The sequence below is a fragment of the Oryctolagus cuniculus genome, chromosome 1 (assembly GCF_964237555.1).
Source record: "Oryctolagus cuniculus chromosome 1, mOryCun1.1, whole genome shotgun sequence".
Classification (NCBI taxonomy): domain Eukaryota; kingdom Metazoa; phylum Chordata; class Mammalia; order Lagomorpha; family Leporidae; genus Oryctolagus; species Oryctolagus cuniculus.
The window spans coordinates 8,740,121-8,759,992 of NC_091432.1; the positions used below are offsets into that span (position 1 = coordinate 8,740,121).

A 19,872-nucleotide genomic window follows, 5' to 3' on the forward strand; every position below is an offset into this window, starting at 1 on the left:
GCATGCGCGCCTTTCTTCGCGCCGCAACTGCACCGAGAGCGCGCGTATGCCGGTAACCCTCCCCCACCACACCCCCGGCGTCGCGCGCCTTCTCCTTGTGCGCGTGCGCCCCCACAGTCCCGCCCCCAAATCCCGTGGGCCTCTGCGGGATGGTATTTAAATGGCTTGCGTGGGCTTCTTCGGCCTCATTTTTCTCCTGTCCGAAGCAGGTAGGTTCCATTGTAATTCATGCTTGTTGGGTTTTTGGTTTTTTTTTTTTTTTTTTAAAGCAACAGTCCGCTTCGGGGATCTTTTGGGCTGTCTCGTGTGGTGGCCTTGGCGGGGGCGTAGGAGGCGGCGAGGCCTCCTCTCTGGTCTCCAGACCTCGGGAGCCGCCGCGGGGCTTTGTGAAGGACAAAATGGCGAGAGCGGGCCTCCCTATGATGAGGACCTATTCACAGACCTGTACTGAGCTCCGTGAGGATGAGCACCTCTGAGGAGACGGGGCCTGCAGCGCCGATACCTCGTTCGGCCGCCGCGTCGGGGACAGCGTGCCCAGATGCGCGGCTCTAACTCAGTCTCCCCTGCAGGACCTGGGCGCGTTGGAGGAAACGGAGGGAGCGCCGTTACTGAGCGTGAGTGTTCTCCGGCCTTCTGAAACCTCTCTGATCAACTGCTACGGGGATGATTGCGACACTTGAACTCTCTCTTGCTGAGGGGCTAGTGGAGAAAATGCAAATTCTGAGCAGCACTGTTTGTAGCGGGTGGCTGGGCGCCCCCCGCCCCGTTCTGGGTGTGATCGAATGGTCTATCTTCAGGTGTTGCTCGGATCGGGGGCCTGCCGGGTCGACGATGGAGGCTGCCCCTTCACCCTCTGCAGCGCTGGCCGTACCGCGAGGCTCCAGGTGGGCGTCCTTGGCTTGTGTTACAGGGAGGGACATTTTCTGGTTGGCCATTCCATGATGAACGAACGTAGAATGACAAGCATATGGCTGAACAAGGAAGTGATGTCACATTCCTACTGAGAAGTGGGCCGGAGGTATTCCAGGGTCTTTGAATGACTGTTCTTGGCTAACATAAAGTACCTCTCTCTCATCCGCAGCGTCACATAACCAGTCCTGGGGAGTTTGGACGCGTCCCAAGGTGAACAAAGGTAAGCCAGGAGCTTGAAGTATGTCGTCTCCTGAATTGTTTTCCGCAATCAGGAGGGCAGGTGGTTGGTGTAGCGTTGCTTTTTGCTGCTTCCACCTGTTCCTCTTGACATGATTTTATGGGGAAGAAGAGTCACCACCAGTGCAGGTGATGGTTGCAAGTGGGGTGCTCTTCCTTTACCCAGCATGCCACATTACTGTCAGATGATTAGAGTTGATAAGCTGACGCTCGGTGAAGTGTGACAGTTAATAGCATGTTAGAGTTCTGATGGCAGTTGTTGTTCATGAAGAAATCTCGTCTCATCGTAGCATTTGGAAATAACCATTTGCTCCCCTTTGCCAGGTTCTCGTGCTGACGGATTCTTCTGTCTGCTGGTAAGTTGCTTTACCTGGTAACATGTGAAGTCATTATCCGAAGGGAAAGTTTACCATCATGATGCCTGTACCAGAGACTTGCTGGAGATAGACGTAAAGCTGGCTTATTTCTCAGTTGCCCACTGTTATCCAAGGTCAAATTCTTGAAATTGAAAGTGATACTTAAAAGCTGCAGTTTGCCAGGGTCTGGTGCCAATGAGGAGCAGACATCCTGTCTTACTCCCAGTTTTAATCCCAGAGCCAGTAATGGTGAACCCACTGGGGTGACTGGGAGATGGGATGAGAACTGGTTCTGTAAGGAACTGTCTGAGGTGCAACAGATTCTTACAGATAGCATTAACTGGGCTTTCCTGGTCATCTAATCACAGCTACATTAGGCTACCTTTAAGCCACTCTGGATGTTGTGCCAATAATTTTTTTTTAATTACCAGCCTCCTGTTCCTATGCTCCACTGAGAAATCTTCAGAGTGAAGAGGTTAGTTGACTTTTGTCCTGTGGTTTATGCTGGCAAAGTAGGCAGTTTCTGGGATGAATCGAACTAGCTCACTATGAGTGACCATGAAAACACATGAACACCTGAGAAACTGGCTAAGACAGGACTGGGGGATCCCAGTGTATGAGGAACCTTCAACCCACACCCTTGTCTTGTCTTCAGGTGCTGTCACCAGTGGCCTGCTTGTTGGTTCAAAGGTGAGTAATTCCAACATGTGTTGTAAGTCCAGTATATTGGATGAGAAGAAATGCCTTTCTGGACTATGTATGATGACTTACTGGAATCTCGTTCGGCTGATGGCTTGCTGTTGAGACTCGGAAATCTGACTTCCAGGAATGGTGTCTTATGTGGGAACAAATGTGGAGTGTGAGCAACAGTGACAGGCTCAATCTTATTTGTTTCAGGTCCAGCACCTTGGAAGCCCAGAGTGATTCCAGGTAAATACCTCTTCTGTATTTTCCATTTGTGTCTGAACTGCCATAATCAGTCTGGGCTCACTAGTGATGAGTCTGATACCGCCCCAGTCTGATCACTGTGACTGAAAGGTATTTTCTGATCTGTGAGCTCATCTAACACTAAGTTGATTGGGTAGGCTTCGTAGCCTGTAGGAAGTATTTAGTGCTGTCTGAATTGTGCTTTGAAACTGACATAGCCAGCTGGTGCCACTGCCACTCACTAAGGCTAATCCTCCGCCTGCGGCGCTGGCACCACGGGTTCTAGTCCTGGTTGCTCCTCTTCCAGGCCAGCTCTCTGCTGTGGCCTGCGAAGGCAGTGGAGGATGGCCCAAGTGCTTGGGCCCCTACACACACATGGGAGACTCTGTCTCTTACTAACTCTGCCTGTCAAAAAAACTGACCTTTACAGATGTGCATTTCTTCATCTCTTGCAGGGAAACGAAGGTGAATTCCAGGCTGAAGCTCCTGGTAAGCAGCCTTAAATCAAGGTGGCTACACTAGAATTTCCCAATGAGGAAGCACTCACACGTCTTACTTCCTGTCCTAGCCCCAGAGCCTGTAAAGGTGAACCCACTGGGGCTGGCTGGGAGAAAAGAGGAAAGTGTGTTCCAGAAGGAACTGTCTGAGGGACAATAAAGGGTTTCTGCACACAAGAAAAGGAATAACTAGCACTGCTGAAGTGGTTTTATTTTTTTCCAGGTCTGAAGAAAGAAGAGGTGCATGTAAATGGTAGGTATCTATAGAAGAGAAATGCCCATGGATGCTTTGTGACTATAATACATGTATTTAGTGTGTAACTATAAGTCATGAAAGCAAGCTTTATGATAACTGAAGGATAGCATTGTAAACCCACAGAACGTAACAGTGATAACATTTTATATCCATGTGTGCCTTCAGTAAGAAAATTTTTCTTTTCCTTTTGCAGGACTGAAGTATTGCAGGATGTCAGAAATCTACAAATCCCTAAGACAATCATGTCAGCCTTCCTAATAAAGCTGCTTTCCTTCTTGACCTATACTGTGATTCATGTCTTGGGTGGTCTCACTGGACATATCAGTCCTGCAAATATGCAGTGGGTGCTGAACCCAGCTTACTCTGGAGGTTGGCCTAATGCTAGATATCCTGGCCCACAGAAGCGTTGTTCAGCTAGCTTCACTAGCATCTTTAAGGGGGTTTTCCTTGAGTGAGTGCCTCACTTCAAGGAAGTAAGGTTCTGTTTGGATGATTTGCCTGTACCTCAAACAGGAATATGGACTAGAAAATAGGCACTGAAGTGGATAAACTGCCATGGATAGGTAATTCCTGCCATGACACATCCCTGATTTGTTGGCAGAGAGGTAGAATCTGAAGCGCAGACCTTTCATTTGGTTCATTCCCCAAATCTGGGCTGAGGCTGAACCAGGCAGGACCCTAGAATTCTGGAAGTCTCCCACTGAGTGGCAGGTAACCCCTGTACCTGGGCTGTTAACTGCCCACTAGAAGGTGACCAAAACACCAGGAGCTGACTCCCAACCACTCACTCCTTGCCAGAAGTTAGGTACCTCATAGAGGACTGTCTCAGGAGCCCTGCTGAGGTTCCAGTCACAGTTTGGCCTGGTGTTTGTTGCAGCTAAATCCATCCACTGGTTCACTCAACCAGGCTGGGACCAGGAGCCTGGTGTCCTGGGTGGCAGGGGCCCAATCCCTTGGGCCATCTTTTGAAGTTTACCAGGCCATTGGGAAGCTGGATTGGGAGTGGGGTAGCTGGGACATGTGTTCTTGTAGTACTCATTCCCAGTATGAAGATTTCCCTAAGAAGTGGGACCTCCTTTGGTAACTGCAATAGGGTACCTGGTGGGAATTTTTTTTTAAAAGATTTATTTACTTGAAAGAGTTCACAGAAAGGAGAGGCAGGGCCAGCACCAGGGCTCAGTAAGCTAATCCTCCACCTAGCGGCGCTGGCACACCGGGTTCTAGTCCCTGTCGGGGCCCCGGATTCTGTCCCGGTTGCCCCTCTTCCAGGCCAGCTCTCTGCTGTGGCCCAGGAGAGCAGTGGAGGATGGCCCAAGTGCTTGGGCCCTGCACCCGCATGGGAGACCAAGAGGAAGCACCTGGCTCCTGGTTTTGGATCCTCAGGATGCGCCAGCCATTGGAGGGTGAACCAATGACAAAAGGAAGACCTTTCTGTGTGTCTCTCACTGTCTAATTCTGCCTGTCAAAAAAAAAAAAAAAAAGGGAGAGGCAGACAGGTCTTCCATCTGCAGTTTCACTCTTCAACTGGCCACAATGGCTGGAGTTGTGCCAATCCAAAGCCAGGAGCCAAGAGCTTCCTCAGAGTCTTCCCATGCAGGTGCAGGGTCCCAAGAACTTTGGGCCATCTACTGCTTTCCCAGGCCATAGCAAGGAGCTGGATCAGAAGTGGAGCAGCCAGGTCTCAAACTGGCACCCATATGGGAGGTTGGCATTGCAGGTGGCAGCTTTACCTGGTATGCTACAGTTCTGGCCCCCAGTAAAATTTTTAGAGCAGACTTGGAAATTGGAAAACCAGGTGAATAGGAATCTTATCTTGGGGACTAAATTTGCTCTAAGTAGTCACTCACTTGAACCACTATACTCCCCTGATTTGCAAAAACAAATCCAGATTTTAAAAAATTAAGTCACAAGTTAACAACTTCATGTGAAGACATGAAGATTGGCTCAGTGGGTTAGGCTGCCACTTGACACCTGCATCCCATGTCAGAAGGCCAGTTCGAGTCCTAGCTGCTCTGGTTCCAATCCAGCTTGCTGCTAATGTGTCTGAAGCATCCAGATGGAGTTCCTGGCTCTTGGCAATGTCCAACCCCAGCTATTGCAGGCATGTGGAATAAACTAGGAGATGGGAGAGCTCCATCTGCCTCTCTGACTCTCAAATCTTAAGAACCAAGACAGGGCAATATGGAGAAATGGAGGACAGGCCTGGAATGAGGCCTGCCTCCCCCCCCCCCTTTTTTTTTTTTTTTGACAGGTAGAGTGGACAGTGAGAGAGAGAGAGAGAAAGGTCTTCCTTTGCCGTTGGTTCACCCTCCAATGGCCACCATGGCCAGCGCACTGCAGCCAGCGCATCGCACTGATCTGAAGGCAGGAGCCAGGTGCTTCTCCTGGTCTCCCATGGGGTGCAGGGCCCAAGCACTTGGGCCATCCTCCACTGCACTCCCTGGCCACAGCAGAGAGCTGGCCTGGAAGAGGGGCAACCGGGACAGAATCCGGCGCCCCGACCGGGACTAGAACCTGGTGTGCCGGCGCCGCAATTCGGAGGATTAGCCTAGTGAGCTGTGGCGCCGGCTCCTCCCCATATTTCTCTACACTGATGACAGACTATAATGTCTCTAGCATGCCCTCCTCTCCAAGTTCCTGACATATCTAACTGCCCAGTTGACCGTTTCAGCTCCTTAGTTCACTGCCCATGTCTGCCTCCATCTCCAACCACCATCTGACCACCTCAGTAAATAGCACCAGGAGCTGGTGTTGAACAGCAGGTAAAGCCACTACCAGTGACACCAGCTTCCCACATGGAAGTGCCAATTTGAGTCCTAGTTGCTCTATTTCTAGTCCAACTCCTTCTGAATGTACCTGGGTGAGCAACAGATGATGGATGGCCCAAGCACCTGGGCCCCGGCCACCCACATAGGAGACCCAAATAAAGTTCCTGTCTCCTGGCTTCAAGCCTAGCCCAGCCCTGACCACTGTGGCCATTTGGGGAGTGAACTGGGAGATGGAAGACCTCTCTCCATCTCCCTCTCTGCCACTGTACCTTTCAAATAAAATAGGTTAAAAAAAAACACAAGCACCAACAAGCTGCTCCATTCTAAACTCTAAACTCAGCCATGTATTCCCCAGAGAGGCCAAGGCCTTGCTCTTGCATTCATGACTGCTGTTTGATTAGATCTCAGAGGAAGGAAACAAGACAGCCAATATTCAGTGAAGATCATTTGAAATAATGCAGTGGTCCTCAGGGATAATTTTGCCCTTCATTTGGCACTGTCCATATTTTTGGTTGTCACAACTTGGGAGTAGGGGGGTGGGCAACTGGCAGGAATGCTGCTAAACCCTAGAGTGCACAGAACAGCCCCTCTGCCTCAGCCCCTAAGCAGTGAATTACCAGCCCAAAATGTCAGTTGCACTGAGTTTCAGACACCCTGAGATTGATAACAAATGCTGGAAGGAAGACACTGTGATGCAGTAAGAAGGCATATCTTGGGCATGGGTATTTGGCCTAGTGGTTAAGACTTCAGAAGCCTGCATCCCATATCAGATGGCCTGGGTCTGGGTTCCACCTCTGCTTTCCATTCCAGCTCAACAGCCAGGGCTGGGCCTGGGATGCCAGCATCCCGTATTAGACTGCCTGACTGCAGCTCTGGCTGCTCTGTGCTTCTGACCCAGCTAATGGAGCTGATGGTGGTCCCAACATTTGGGTTCCTGTTTTTAAGATTTATTTTACTCATTTGAAAGACAGACTTACAGAGATAGAAGAGAGGGAGAGAGAGATACCTTCTATCTGCTGGTTCATTCCCACAATGGCTGCAACAGTCAGGTCTGGGCCAGGCAGAAGCCAGGAGCCTGGATCTCCTGCATCTTCCACAGGGGTGGCAGGGGTCCAGGCATTTGGACCACATTCTGCTGCTTTCCCAGGCACATTAGCAGGAAGCTGGATCACAAGTGGAGCACCTGGGACTCAAACCAGCACCAAATGGGATGCCAGCTTCACAGGTGGTGGTCTAACCCACTGCATCACAAAACTGGCCCCAGTACTTGGGTCCATGTCACCCACATGACAGGTGTTTGGGGAGTGAACCAGCTGACAAGATCCTTTTCTTTTTTTCTGTCTCCCCCTCCCTCTCTGTCATTCTTTAAAAAATATATATATATATATAACATATATATATTTATAACATATATATATTTTAAATAAGGGTTGAGAGGGCCAGTTCTATAGCATAGCAGGTGAAGCCACCGCCTGCAGTGCTGGCATCCCACATGGGTGTTGGTTCAAGTCCCAGCTGCTCCACTTCCAATCCTGCTCCCTGCTAAAGGCCTGGGGATACAACAGAAGATAGACCAAGTGCTTGGATTCCTGCACCCATATTGGAGACACACAGAAGAAGCTCCAGGCTCCTGGCTTTAGCCTGGTTCAGCCTCAACCATTGTGGCCATTTTGGGAGTGAACCAGTGGATGGAAGAGCTCACTCGCTCGCTCTCTTTCTCTCCCCTCTGCCACTCTGTAACTCTGCCTTTCAAGTAAGTAAAGAAGTATTAAAAAAAAAAAAATGAAGGGAGGTTTGAAAGACAATCAATTGTAATGCCAGCATTCCATGTGAGCACTGCACCGACATGGAAGATCATGATGGATTTCCTGGCTCCTGACTTCTGCTTGGCCCAGCCCTAACCATTGCAGTCATTCGGGGAGTGAAGCAGTAGGTGGATTTCTCTCGATCTCTCTCTCTCTCTCTCTCCCTCCCTCTTCTTCCTCCCTCTCTGTGTATCTCTGCCTTTCAAATAAATAACTCTTTAAAAGAAAATTAAAACTCAGTTAATTAATTTGAGAGACAAAAAGGATCTCCATCCACTGATCCATTCCCCAAATGCCCACAAGGGCCCGCACAGAGCCAAAGCCAGTAGCCAGGAACTCAAATCAGGAATCCCACATGGGTAGCAGGAACCAACCACCTGGCAATTTAATGCATATCAGTTTCACAAAAATAAACCATGATTTTAACAAATTTTTTAAAGATTTATGTATTTATTTACAAGATTTCTGTATTTACTTTAAAGGCAGAGTTACGGAGAGGCAGAGAAAGTGAGAGGTCTTCCACTAGTTCACTCCCTACATGGCCGCAAAAGCTGGAGCTGGGTGGATCCGAAGCCAGGAGCCAGGAGCTTCTTCTGGGTCTCCCATGTGGGTGCAGGGGCTCAAGGACTTGAGCCATCTTCTACTGCTTTTCCAGGCCATCACAGACAGCTGGATCAGAAGAGGAACAGCCAGGACTAAAACCAGGGCCCATAAGGGATGGCAGCTCTACAGGCAGCGGCTTTACCCACTACGCCACAGCACCACCCCTATGTATTTATTTGAAAGACAGAGTTATATATATAGAGAGAGATCTTCCATCCAATGGTTCACTCACCAAATGGCGGAAACAGCCAGCACTGGCCCAGGCAGAAGCCAGCAACAGGAGCTTTATCCGGGTCTCCCACACCGGTGCAGAAGCCCAAGTACTGGGTGGGGTACACTAGCAGGAAGCTAGACGGGAAGTGGAGCAGCCAGGACATCAGGTGGCTCCCATATGAGACGTCAGCATCACAGGTGGTGGCCCAACCCGCTACACCACAACACTGGCTCCATGCATTTAACAATGGAAGTGTACTCCCATGGAAAGACTGTTCTTCCCCGGGCTCTCTTCACCTCTCATCCAAGCCAGTGAGTCTCTGTGAGCACTTCCTTTTCTCTCCATCTTGCACCACAGCCGCCCTGTCATCTCCTGCCTGGGGGAGCCCAGGGATCTTCTCCAGGTTTCCCCCAGTAGACTATAAACATCATGAGGGCAAGTCCACACATGATTTTGTCATTGCACAACGTGTGCTCAATACACACAAACACATGGATATGGGTTCTTATGGGACTCACCGTCAGCCTCTGGTCCCACGGCAGTGAGAAGCAGGGGTAGCATCTCCTCGCTCCCCTTTGCTGTGAGGAGGAAGAGGGGAAGTGCTGGCTGCTGGAAAACTGCCTGTGCTCCTGGACTAGAAGTCACTTTCACCCACCTCCTGCACACCTGGCTGTAGCTGGGACAGAAGGAATGAAGTGCCAGGGCTGGCACTGTTGCTCAGTGGGTTGAAGCCTCAGCCTGCGGTGCCAGCATCCCAGCACGCAGGTTAAAAAAAATTAAAAATAAGGCCGGCGCCGCGGCTCACTAGGCTAATCCTCCACCTTGCGGCGCTGGCACACCGGGTTCTAGTCCCGGTTGGGGCACCGGATTCTGTCCCGGTTGCCCCTCTTCCAGGCCAGCTCTCTGCTGTGGCCAGGGAGTGCAGTGGAGGATGGCCCAGGTGCTTGGGCCCTGCACCCCATGGGAGACCAGGAAAAGCACCTGGCTCCTGGCTCCTGCCATCGGATCAGCGCGGTGTGCCGGCCGCAGCGCGCCAGCCGCGGCGGCCATTGGAGGGTGAACCAACGGCAAAGGAAGACCTTTCTCTCCTCTGTCTCTCTCTCTCTCTCACTGTCCACTCTGCCTGTCAAAAAATAAAAAAAAATAAAAATAAAAAATAAAAATAAAAAATAAAAATAAAAAATAAAGTCCCATCTGCCAGGGAGCCTTGCAGAACCTGGTAAAGGTTGGAATTGAAAGAAACTGAATTTTGCCTTTGTCCTTGTATTAATTTCTTTAGAACATTTTTTTTTTCTTTTGGAGAGGGAGGGGGAGAGAGCAAGCAAGCGAGCCTGTCTGCATCAAAGCCACAATGTGGCCCAAGTTCACCAGGCAAGGATGAGAGGTTATGAGGGGCCAGGTTCTCACGATAGGACTGCAACTGCAAAGTGTCTGATAATCTACACTTTCAGGTTGCTGGTGTCAAGAAGTATAAGTTTGCACACCAGGCAGGTGCTGGGGACCAGCGGGTTAGGCATCCTCTTAGGAGCCAGCCTCCTATGTTGGAGTGTCTGGTTCAGTCCCAGCTTCCCAGCGTGCGTCCTGGAAGGCAGCCAGTGATGGATGATGGCTCAAGTACTTGGGTCCCTGCCAGTCACGCGGGAGACTTGGATTGAGTTCTGGGCTCCTGGCTTCTGTCTGACAAATCCTGGCCATGCCAAGCTTTTGGGAAGTGAACTCGCAGATGGGGCTCTACACGACAGGATCTCCATTTCCAAGCGAGGCTGAGCTCCACATGTATATGAATTCAGTTTCCAAGGGAACAGGGCCTGAAGTCCTTTCTGAGCCCCGGCGGGCTTGATATTAACCCTCTGCAAACAACTAAGCTTTGCTTTTGAGTGATTTTTTGAAAACTGCTTCAATGAAGTGTACCTACGCTTGCATCCCTCATCCAAGCCCAGCGCTGAGTTAGGGGGCTCCAGGGTCGGGGACGTCGCGGCTGGGCCCTCCCCTCCTGTCTGGCACCTCTGGTCTGGCCTCTAAGAACTCGGGACCTCTCTCGCTTTGTGACCTGCACGGCAGCCAGGGGCGGGGTCGGGGCGGGAGCTCCAGGTCGGCGGCGGGTGCCCTGGGAAGAGACGGGTCCGGCACAAGGCGCAGCTCCCCAGGCAGCTCTGGGCCGGCGGAGGCGGACGCCTTGCCCCGGGGTCCTCAGTTCTGACAACCCCCTGAGAGCCCGTGCTCCAACCCCCACTCAGCAGAGCCCAAGAGCCCAAGAAACAAGGCCCAGGTCACCAAGTCAGGAAGTGGCGAGCGGGGATCCCAGCCCGTGCTCCGGTGCGGAGCTTACAGATCCCGGGAGAGGGGCCGCGCCATAGGGCGCGCCGCCGGGCGCCCCTGGGGAGACCAACGCCACCATCTGGGAGAAAAAGGCTACATGCGCGCAATGAAGTCGCGACTGGCATGACGACCAATCCCGAGAATGTAAAAACGCGGAGGGGGCGGGGATATGCAAAATAATCTGAGCAGCAAACCCGCTGGCGAAGCGATAAAGGACTTTATTTAATGTCTTTTTTCAAACATATCGTTCCTGTTATGAGTCAAAAGTAATGAAAATTTTATTTTAAGAGACTCCGTAGCAAAATATAATTTAATCTTTTCGCTACGAAAATCATCACAACTGAATTAGTTGCAGGAAAGGTAGGGCTGCCTAGCAATCGGTTACCACAGTATCGCTTCTCGGCCTTTTGGCTAAGATCAAGTGTAGTATCTGTTCTTATCAGTTTAATATCTGATACGTCCTCTATCCGAGGACAATATATTAAATGGATTTTTGGGACTAGGAGATGGAATAGGAGCTTGCTCCGTCCACTCCACGCATCGGCCTGGTATTGCAGTACTTCCAGGAGCGGTGCACCCCCTTTGGGGGAACAATATTGGTGAAATATTAGACCTAGAGCTTCTGCGATTTCTAGTATTTTCTGGATTTTGAAGTGAATGCCGTGTTTTGGCACTCGGGTGCACCGCTCTGACACATCCCGAAACACAGTAGTGCAGTCTTCTTCGCTAATGAGTCGCGGATACCAGTGTTAGGTGCCAAAGTACTTGGGCCCTTGCCAACCCCGTGGGAGAGCACCAAGAAGCTGCTGGCTCCTATTTAATTATTTCTTACATATTTATCATTTATTCGAAAGTCAGAGTTACAGAGAGAGGACAGGCAGGGAGAGAGAGGTCTTCTATCCGCTGGGTCACTCCCCAGTTGGCTGTGATGGCCAGAGCTGCGCCGAAGCGAAGCCTGGATCTTCTTCCGGGTCTCCCATGCGGGTGCAGAGGCCCAAGCAATTGGTCCACCTTCTACTGCTTTCCCAGGCCATAGCAGAGAGCTGGATCGAAAGTGGAGCACCCGGGTCTCGAACCAGCGCCCAGAGCACCGGCCCCTCCTATTTAATTCTAGGTCGGCCCAGCCTTGGAGCCATTTGGGGAGTGAGACAGCGGACCACAGATGGCTTTCTCTTATGTAATTCTTTCAAATAAGTAATCTCTCTCTCTCTCTTTTTTTTTTTTTTGACAGGCAGAGTGGACAGTGAGAGAGAGACAGAGAGGAAGGTCTTCCTTTGCCGTTGGTTCACCCTCCAATGGCCGCCGCGGCCGGCACACTGCGCTGATCCGAAGGCAGGAGCCAGGTACTTTTTTAAACATTTGAGAAACAGAGACCTTCCATCTGCTGGCTCACTCCTCAGTAGCCCAACGACCGAGGCTGGACCAGGCCGAAACCAGGAGCTCCTCCCGGTCTCCCAGGTTGGTGCAGCGTCCCAGGCACTCGGACCAGCCTCCGCTGCCTGCTGGGCGCATCAGCAGGGACCTGGGCCTCCGAGCGGGGCCCATTCGGGATGCGGGCCTGGCGCACTGCAGGCCGTGGCTTTTACTCGCTGAGCGCTGGAGTCGGACTGGAAGCTAAGCTTGCTTCTCAAGCATGGGATGCCTCACCCAAACAGCAAAGTTGGGGGTAACCGATTTCAGAGCCACGTTTAAGCGTCGTCCCTCGAGGGAGCCGCTCGGTCGCTAAGGACGTACTGCAGTGTATCCTGGGGGGAATCTGCTTCTGTTCCAAATTTGAGCTGATTTTTAGCATTACGGAGCCTGGATGAGAGGAACTAACTCCACTGTGCGACAGAGCTGTCTCAGGGCCCTCGGCTTCACTTTTCCCGCCTTTTTTGTTTTGTTTACGCTCATAAATGAAGCCACTTACGCACCTTAATGATTTCAATGGTTTCTGCGGTGGCTCTTGTCTAACAGAACGGAACACGTAGTATTAGTTGACGGGGCACGGAGTTGGGCTTGGGCTGGCTGCCCCCGGCATCGCCATCAGTGACGATGCGTTCCACTACAAGTGCAAAAAGTCCAAATTCCTCTCCCGATTTCCATACACCTCCTGCTTCCGGAAGCGCTTTAAGCTGCCGGCCACCGCAGGAAGACGGATGACACCGGGCGCGCTCTGGTGACGCAAGCACCGCGCCGGAAGTGCGACCCGACAGCTTCCCGGCTCTGTCATGGCGGCTGCGGTGGCTCGTTGGAACCATGTGTGGGTCGGCACCGAGACTGGGATCCTGAAAGGTGGGTGTTGGGGTCGGGGGTCGCGGACTGCGGGTGTCGCCTGCTCGTGCGACTGACGTCCTCGTCCCGCAGGGGTGAACCTTCAGCGAAAACAGGCGACGAACTTCACGGCCGCGGGACAGCCGCGGCGCGAGGAGGCAGTGAGCGTCCTGTGCTGGGGCGCGGGCGGCGAGACCCAAGTGAGTCGCCGCGGGCCGGACTGGAGCCTGGGGAGCCGAGGTGCAGCAGCCTCGCCCTCCTTGACTCCCCGCCCTCCTCTGCACACAGATCCTGGTGGGGTGCGCGGACGGGACGGTGAAGCGCTTCGGTACCGAGGAAGGAGTATTCCAGGGACAGAGGCACTGCCCCGGCGGGGAGGGCGCGTTCCGGGGCCTCGCCCGGGCCGACGAGTAAGACCAGTCTTCTTGCTGAAACTCAGGTCCTGGGGGGCGTGTTGAGGCTGCCTGGGGGACGGCGGACGAGAGCCTGGGGTGGGTAACGGGCTGGATTCCTCCTTCGTTCAGTTCCTGTAACTGTATACGTCTACTGAACACCTGCTAAGTTTCAGGCACTGGGCAGGATGCAAGGACTGCAGGTGACGTTTCTGCCTCCTAAGTTCGCATCCTCCAGGATTTTCCTTCGGGCTCCATTATAACCTCGCGGACAGACCTTTAGTCATTTCGAGCATGCTTTTAGTGGGCACTGACAACCACCAAGGCGGTGAGGAGCCCAAAGGAAAGGAAACGAAGGTGCTGGTGACTGGGTTACTGACCCATCTCTTCTCCAAAAGGTGATGAAAGCAAGCCGTGCATGGACAGGCTGCGTAGATTTGGTGGGGTTAATGCTGACAGGGAGGTCTGCAAGGGCTACGCGGGGGACAGGATTTTGAGCTACATCTTGAAGAATAGGTACAGTTTTGCAAGTTCACAAAGGGTGGAGGGCATTCTAGAGGAAGGGTACTGCCTGGGCCGAGCCCGAGGACTGGTGGCAGGCTGCAGGATCCATACATGAGATAAATGTCATTAGGAGGTTGAAAGTTAAAGAAGCAGTTTATTTTACTTAGCTTTTGATGGTTTATTACTTGAAAGGTAGAGTTACATGGAGACATAGAAATCTTCCCTCAGTTGGTTTACTCCCCTAGTAGCCATGAGGGCCCAGACCTCCTTCCAGGTCTTCCTGGGTGACGGGGACTCAAACACCTGGAACCTCTTCCAGTGCTTTCCCAGCTGCATTAGCAGGGAGCTGGATTGGAAGTAGAGCAGCTGGTACTCGAACCAGCGCTCGGATGGAAGGCTGGTGGCACAGGCACTGGCTGAACCCACTGCACCACAGTGCTGGCCACAGGGAGCAGTTTGACATAGATGGGTGTGGTAGTCTCTTGAAACTAAATGTAAAGGGCTGTAAGAGAACTGTGCTTCAGTTTTGTAGGTGGAGGATAGGTAATGGGTTTGGAGCTGGGAGTGCTCCTGTTGGAACCATGAGCCTGTAGGAGTGTGCGGGATGCATTGATGACAGAGCAGTTGGGGGACTGTTGGCACAGCCCAGGTGAGCGATAACAGAGCCTGAACTCAGACGGAGACGGTGGACGGATGTGAGAAAGAGCATACAGGTCCTGGGGAGAGACTTCCTGGGGAGAGACTACCTGGGGCTTCTTGAGAGGAGTGTATTGAATGAGAGACGAGCATTCAGGCTTGAAACCAGAACAAAGAACTCAAGAGAGGAAGCTAGCGCCTGACTTTGACCCAGCGCAGTCCCACTCGCATCCCTTCAGGGCTGCTGGTCTTGACTCCTGGTAATTGACTCAACAGGTGGGTTGTTTGGCACAGTGCTTAAGACTCCACTTGAGACACCCGGATCCCATGTCAGAGTGCCTGTGTTCAAGTCCTGGCTCCACCTTCAGCTTCTTACTACTGTGGACCCTGGGAGGCAGCAGGTGATTACAAGTAGATGGATCCCTGGCACCCACATGGGAGACCTTAATCCAGGAGCTCAGTTGTTTGAGCTGTCACCTGGTGCCTTCCATGGCCTGCACCAGCAGAAACTGGAATCAGGAACTAGATAGAGCCAGGCATCAAATCCAGGGACTCTGATATGGGATACAAGTGTCTTTTTTTTTTTTTTTTTTTTTTTTAAGATTTATTTATTTTCTTTGAAAGGCAGAGTTGCAGAGAGAGAGAGAAAGGGGTCTTCCATCCACTAGTTCACTTCCCAAATGGCTGCAATGGCCAGAGCTCTGCTAATCCGAAACCAGGAGCTTCTTCCAGGTCTCCCACGTGGGTGCAGGAGCCCAGGAGTCGGGGCACCTTCCACTGCGTTCCCAGGCCATAGCAGAGAGCTGGATCAGAAGTGGAGCAGCCGGGATTCGAACCAGTGCTCCTATGGGATGCCGGCACTGCAGGAGGCAGTTTTACCCACTACACCACAGTGCCAGCACCAGGGGACACAATTGTCTTAACTGGCATCTCTTTTTTTATTTTTTATTTTATTTATTTATTTTTTTAATAAAACATCATTTCGGGGCTGGCGCCGTGGCTCACTTGGTTAATCCTCTGCCTGCAGCACCAGCATCCCATATGGGCGCCGGTTTCTAGTCCCGGTTGCTCCTCTTCCAGTCCAGCTCTCAGCTGTAGCCCAGGAGGGCAGTGGAGGATGGCCCAAGAGCTTGGCCCCTGCACCCCCATTGGGAGACCCAGGGAGAAGCACCTAGCTCCTGGCTTCGGATCGGCGCAGCGCTGGCCATTAGCGGCCATTTGGGGAGTGAACCAATGGAAGGAAGACCTTTCTCTCTGTCTCTCTCACTGTCTATAATTCTACCTGTTAAATAAATAAAAAATTAAATAAATAAATAAATAAATGGGGTGGGCTGACCCAGAAATTTGAGAACAGTGAGCAGTACCTGTAAACCAAACATTCCGAGTTGAGTTGGTTAATTCAAAAAATAAATCATTTAGTTTTTTAATTTATTTTTGAAGGAATACAAATTTCATAAGTGCAACTTGAGGAATATTGTTATTCTTCCCACCATACCCGTCCTCCAACCCACACTCCCACCCCTCTTCCTCCTCCCTCTCCCCTTGCCAGTCCCATTCTCCATTAAGATTCATTTTCAGTTAACTTTGTACACAGAAGACCAACTCTATTCTAAGTAAAGGTTTCAACAATTTGCACACACACACACACACAACCTGAGAACTGGTTTTACAGTTAACTCAATACAGCTTATTGAGGACAGAGGTCCTGCATGGGAAGTTATTGCATGGTGACTCTTGTTAATTTAACAATTAACACTCTTTTAGGCTTTTGAAATGAGCTGCCTAGGCTATGGTATGAAAGACTTTTGAGTCCACAAACTTTTTTTTTTTTAAGATTTATTTATTTATTCGAAAGGAAGAGTTACAGAGAGGCAGAGAGAGAGATATCTTCCATCCACTGGTTCACTCCCCAAATGGCTGCAACATTGGAAGCTGGGCTGGTCTGAAGCCAGGAGCCAGGAGCTTCTTCCGGGTCTCCCACACAGGCGCGGGGGCCCAAGGACTTGGGCCATCTTCTACTGCTTTCCCAGGCCATAGGAAAGAGAGAGCTGGATCTAGAGCGCTAGATCAGAAGTGGAGAAGCTGGGACTCGAACCAATGCCCATATGGATTCCAGCACGGCAGGTAGCAGCCTTACCCGCTATGCTACAGTGCTGGCCCTTAACTGGTGTCTTAACTCCAAGATCAGATGCTGACCCCTGTGTGGATTATCTTCATTTCTCAGAGGTGCCATTTCCTCACTTATAAAACTGGTAAACCCTCACCATGCTGAGTAAATTGAATGAGTTCATAGGAAGCTAGAAGCTGTCAGCCCCACTTAAACCCAGGAACCTAGAAGCTTCCTTACAGAGTGGGCTGTTGGGAAGGAGTCTAGTGAGGATGAGTTTGGGGTGAGTGTTGGCTGAGGCCTAGAGGACACTTTCACACTTTACAGATCCAAACTGTACCCTCCCTCTGCAGCACCCTCATCACATGTGTGGATTCTGGGATCCTCAGAGTGTGGCGTGACAACGACAAGGAGGCCCCCTCTGACCCGGTGAAGCCCCCTTACCCGATGGTTGAGGAAGGTGGGGCTGGGGAGGAGCCTACTGAGGGCTTTGGGGGCAGGAGGATTAAGGACCCTGGAAGTAATGCTCATCTTCCATTGTTTTCAGCTCCTGGAACTGAGGGTGGGCCCTGGGGTGTGTAGGATGCGCCAAGACCCAGCACGCCCCCATGTGGTTGCCACAGGTGGGAAGGAGAATGCTCTGAAGGTGTGGGACCTGCAGGGGTCTGAGGAACCCGTGTTCAGGGCCAAGAATGTGAGTGAGTGACGGGCAGGGATGGGCTGCCCCTGAGGCCCTGGGGGGCCTAGACAGTGACTCTGAGTCAGACCAGATGGGCTCAGGGGCAATCAAGGAGGGCTGCAGGAAGGGGCTTCCGTGCTTCCCACAGCCCTGACCCCGGCTGCCCCTTCCACCAGGTACGGAATGACTGGCTTGACCTGCGTGTTCCCATCTGGGACCAGGACATACAGTTCCTCCCTGGGTCACAGAAGCTTGTCACTTGCACAGGCTACCACCAGGTAAAGTCCCACTCAGCCCCACCTCCTCGTGGGTAACAGAGCAGCTTCCCTGTGCAGAACTGGCCCTGTGGAGTGCACAGCCTCCTTTTCACCATCATCCTTCCCTCATGAGTTCTCAGGGAAAATGCTTCTGTCCCTGAGCCTGTGACTTCCTTACCGCATTTTAGGATGGGGTTTCCTGAACTGTGGCATTTCCTTCCCCTCCCACACATAAGACAGGAAGCACTCCCTTCCCAGGGGGATTGCCAGGGTGCAGGTGTCATGAGCAGACATTGGGCTGGTCTGGATACAGCCTCTCTGATTTGCTTTGAGACCCAGGCTGGGCCCTCCCTGCTTTGACCTCAGCTGGCTTCTGTTGTTGAAAGTCCTGGGACAGGCTGGGCTGGTCGCTGTGTGTGCTGTCTTTTTTGCTTCTGCACACTGAAGGCAGATGCTGGCGATAACATCTCTGCTCACATATTCACGCTTCCTCCCGTGTTCAGGCTACACTTCTCTGCTTGCAGTTCAGTGCCCTCTGAATTTTGTAGACTTGTTAATACAAGGATACCAATGTTCACACACCCCAAACCTGGGAACTTCTCTCGCCCCGTCCACTGATGCTTCTAAGCGGCTCTCCCCGATGCGCGGACACTCAGAGAAAAGGCACACATTTCCCATCAGAGTTCCCTGTGAGAGGGACATCAACAAGAAAGCACGTCCCTCGGAGGAGGTGCAGATAGAGAGAGACTCAAGGGCAGTGAGCGGGGTGAGGGTGCACTTGTGATGTCTCAGTCTTCCTCAAGGTCCGTGTCTACGACCCAGCCTCCCCCCAGCGCCGGCCAGTCCTGGAGACCACCTATGGAGAGTACCCGCTGACAGCCATGACCCTCACTCCTGAGGGCAAGTGAGTGTCTAGAGGGGAAGCGGTGGGGCTTGGCAGGAGCTCAGGCGGTTGCTGCTGACCCACCTGTCTTTGGTCTCCTCAGTTCTGTGATTGTGGGAAACACTCACGGGCAGCTGGCGGAAATCGACTTGCGGCAAGGTCAGTGTCCTGGGAGGTGTCGGGAGAAGGGACGGGACGGGGACAAAGGCAGGCCTCCCTCCGGGCTGCTGTTGGGGAGCTTTGGGCCTGAAGTCAAGGCTTGATTTCACTGAAAGCTGTATGACCTTGGAATAGTTACTTCACCTCCCTGTACCCTGGTTTCTTCACATGTAAAATGGAAGTACAGCTAACTCCTGCCGCAGGGTAGTGAACGTGAGATGTTACAATGTGAAGTGATCCGAACAGTACTGGCCAGCTAGCCCTGATGCTCCCCGCTTCTCCAGGGCGCCTGCTGGGCTGTCTCAAGGGACTGGCGGGCAGTGTTCGGGGGTTGCAGTGCCACCCTTCAAAACCCTTACTGGCCTCCTGTGGCTTGGACAGAGTCTTAAGGATACACAGGATCCGGAATCCTCGAGGCCTGGAGCACAAGGTGAGAGCCCAGTCCCCTGACCTCACCCCTAACTCTGTCTTGGAGCCCCTGCATTCTGTGCCCCATTCCTGTCTCTGCCTCAGGCCAGGGCTCCTCAAGGCCTTTCCTCCTTTGCAGGTTTATCTCAAGTCTCGACTGAACTGCCTGCTCCTGTCAGGCAGGGATAACTGGGAGGTAAGTAACTGGGTCTGGGAACACGGCAGCCGAGGACAGAGAGAGGCAGCTGGAACACACAGGGGGCTGCCCAGTTACTACATTTTCCTGGGGTGTGAACAGCTGAAGTTCTGACAGGGTGACTGCCAAGCGTGGCATCTCCAGGAGCTTGGACAGCAGTGGTTGCTGGGAAAATGACAAAGGTGCTGATGCTCAGGGGAATTGCCTCCCAGGCAGGGCTTCCTTCCCGGGGTCTGTCACTGTGCCTCTGACCCTGCACTTCGTTCCCACTCTCCAGGATGAACCCCAAGAGCCTCAAGAGCCCGGTGAGCTGCCCTCAGAAGACAGGGAGACGGATGAACTTTGGGCATCTTTGGAGGCAGCTGCCAAGCGCAAACTCCCTGATTCGGAGCCGGCGCAAGGGGCTCTCCAAAGCAGACGGAGAAAAAAGAAGCGCGCTGGCTCCACCAGCCCTTGAAGACCCTGTGCCCGTTTTGTAAATAAACAGCTCAATACCCGCATGAC

At 52.2% G+C, this 19,872-nt stretch overlaps 1 protein-coding gene, 2 long non-coding RNA genes and 9 other non-coding genes across 20 annotated transcripts; 11 read left to right on the forward strand and 1 right to left on the reverse strand.

Moving 5' to 3' along the window:
* The first annotated feature begins 126 nt into the window (after nt 1–126).
* Nucleotides 127–3,464, forward strand: LOC103352291 (uncharacterized). Of its 8 annotated transcripts, none has more exons than XR_011386763.1 (11): nt 127–209; nt 570–614; nt 798–884; nt 1,082–1,132; nt 1,474–1,505; nt 1,937–1,980; nt 2,161–2,195; nt 2,403–2,435; nt 2,888–2,921; nt 3,153–3,182; nt 3,379–3,464. It is a non-coding gene; the product is annotated as an uncharacterized lncRNA (long non-coding RNA). The 8 variants fall into 8 exon arrangements; XR_011386777.1 differs by having other exon boundaries at nt 182–209; nt 441–614; XR_011386775.1 differs by lacking the exon at nt 2,161–2,195 and having other exon boundaries at nt 1,937–1,999; nt 2,382–2,435.
* On the forward strand, nt 656–729 carry LOC127487480 (small nucleolar RNA SNORD26). The gene has a single exon (XR_007914325.1). It is a non-coding gene; the product is annotated as a small nucleolar RNA SNORD26 (small nucleolar RNA).
* LOC127487492 (small nucleolar RNA SNORD27) lies at nt 934–1,008 on the forward strand. Its single transcript, XR_007914337.2, has one exon. It is a non-coding gene; the product is annotated as a small nucleolar RNA SNORD27 (small nucleolar RNA).
* On the forward strand, nt 1,330–1,404 carry LOC127487491 (small nucleolar RNA SNORD28). The gene has a single exon (XR_007914336.2). It is a non-coding gene; the product is annotated as a small nucleolar RNA SNORD28 (small nucleolar RNA).
* Nucleotides 1,696–1,820, forward strand: LOC127487484 (small nucleolar RNA SNORD22). The gene has a single exon (XR_007914329.2). It is a non-coding gene; the product is annotated as a small nucleolar RNA SNORD22 (small nucleolar RNA).
* On the forward strand, nt 2,026–2,090 carry LOC127487490 (small nucleolar RNA SNORD29). The gene has a single exon (XR_007914335.2). It is a non-coding gene; the product is annotated as a small nucleolar RNA SNORD29 (small nucleolar RNA).
* LOC127487481 (small nucleolar RNA SNORD30) lies at nt 2,261–2,329 on the forward strand. The gene has a single exon (XR_007914326.2). It is a non-coding gene; the product is annotated as a small nucleolar RNA SNORD30 (small nucleolar RNA).
* On the forward strand, nt 2,492–2,560 carry LOC127487482 (small nucleolar RNA SNORD31). Its single transcript, XR_007914327.2, has one exon. It is a non-coding gene; the product is annotated as a small nucleolar RNA SNORD31 (small nucleolar RNA).
* LOC127487483 (small nucleolar RNA SNORD22) lies at nt 2,959–3,084 on the forward strand. Its single transcript, XR_007914328.2, has one exon. It is a non-coding gene; the product is annotated as a small nucleolar RNA SNORD22 (small nucleolar RNA).
* Nucleotides 3,465–11,285: 7,821 nt separating the features above from the next.
* Nucleotides 11,286–11,476, forward strand: LOC127487489 (U2 spliceosomal RNA). The gene has a single exon (XR_007914334.2). It is a non-coding gene; the product is annotated as a U2 spliceosomal RNA (small nuclear RNA).
* Nucleotides 11,477–13,010: 1,534 nt separating this feature from the next.
* On the forward strand, nt 13,011–19,868 carry WDR74 (WD repeat domain 74). Of its 2 annotated transcripts, XM_070069509.1 has the most exons (12): nt 13,088–13,168; nt 13,241–13,347; nt 13,436–13,557; nt 14,956–15,080; nt 17,140–17,215; nt 17,334–17,480; nt 17,642–17,743; nt 18,526–18,626; nt 18,709–18,764; nt 19,049–19,194; nt 19,312–19,368; nt 19,646–19,868. In XM_070069509.1, exons 4-12 carry the CDS (start codon nt 15,007–15,009, stop codon nt 19,823–19,825), a joined length of 939 nt encoding a protein of 312 aa, XP_069925610.1. In that variant the 5' UTR covers nt 13,088–13,168; nt 13,241–13,347; nt 13,436–13,557; nt 14,956–15,006; the 3' UTR covers nt 19,826–19,868. The 2 variants fall into 2 exon arrangements, with proteins under 2 accessions (XP_051689152.2, XP_069925610.1); XM_051833192.2 differs by lacking the exon at nt 14,956–15,080 and having other exon boundaries at nt 13,011–13,168.
* On the reverse strand, nt 16,499–18,843 carry LOC103352292 (uncharacterized). Its single transcript, XR_001795662.3, has 2 exons — nt 18,690–18,843; nt 16,499–18,409 (listed from the first exon to the last, which is right to left on the reverse strand). It is a non-coding gene; the product is annotated as an uncharacterized lncRNA (long non-coding RNA).
* Nucleotides 19,869–19,872: the final 4 nt, after the last annotated feature.

What these genes read in the sequence shown, in the direction of transcription:
- WDR74 (XM_051833192.2), top strand. Translation starts at nt 13,105, where the DNA reads ATGGCGGCTGCGGTGGCTCGTTGGAACCATGTGTGGGTCGGCACCGAG. An exon ending in GCGCGGGCGGCGAGACCCAA is followed by an intron (nt 13,348 to 13,435) that starts GTGAGTCGCCGC and finishes CTCTGCACACAG; the next exon opens with ATCCTGGTGGGGTGCGCGGA. An exon ending in GGAAATCGACTTGCGGCAAG is followed by an intron (nt 18,765 to 19,048) that starts GTCAGTGTCCTG and finishes CCGCTTCTCCAG; the next exon opens with GGCGCCTGCTGGGCTGTCTC.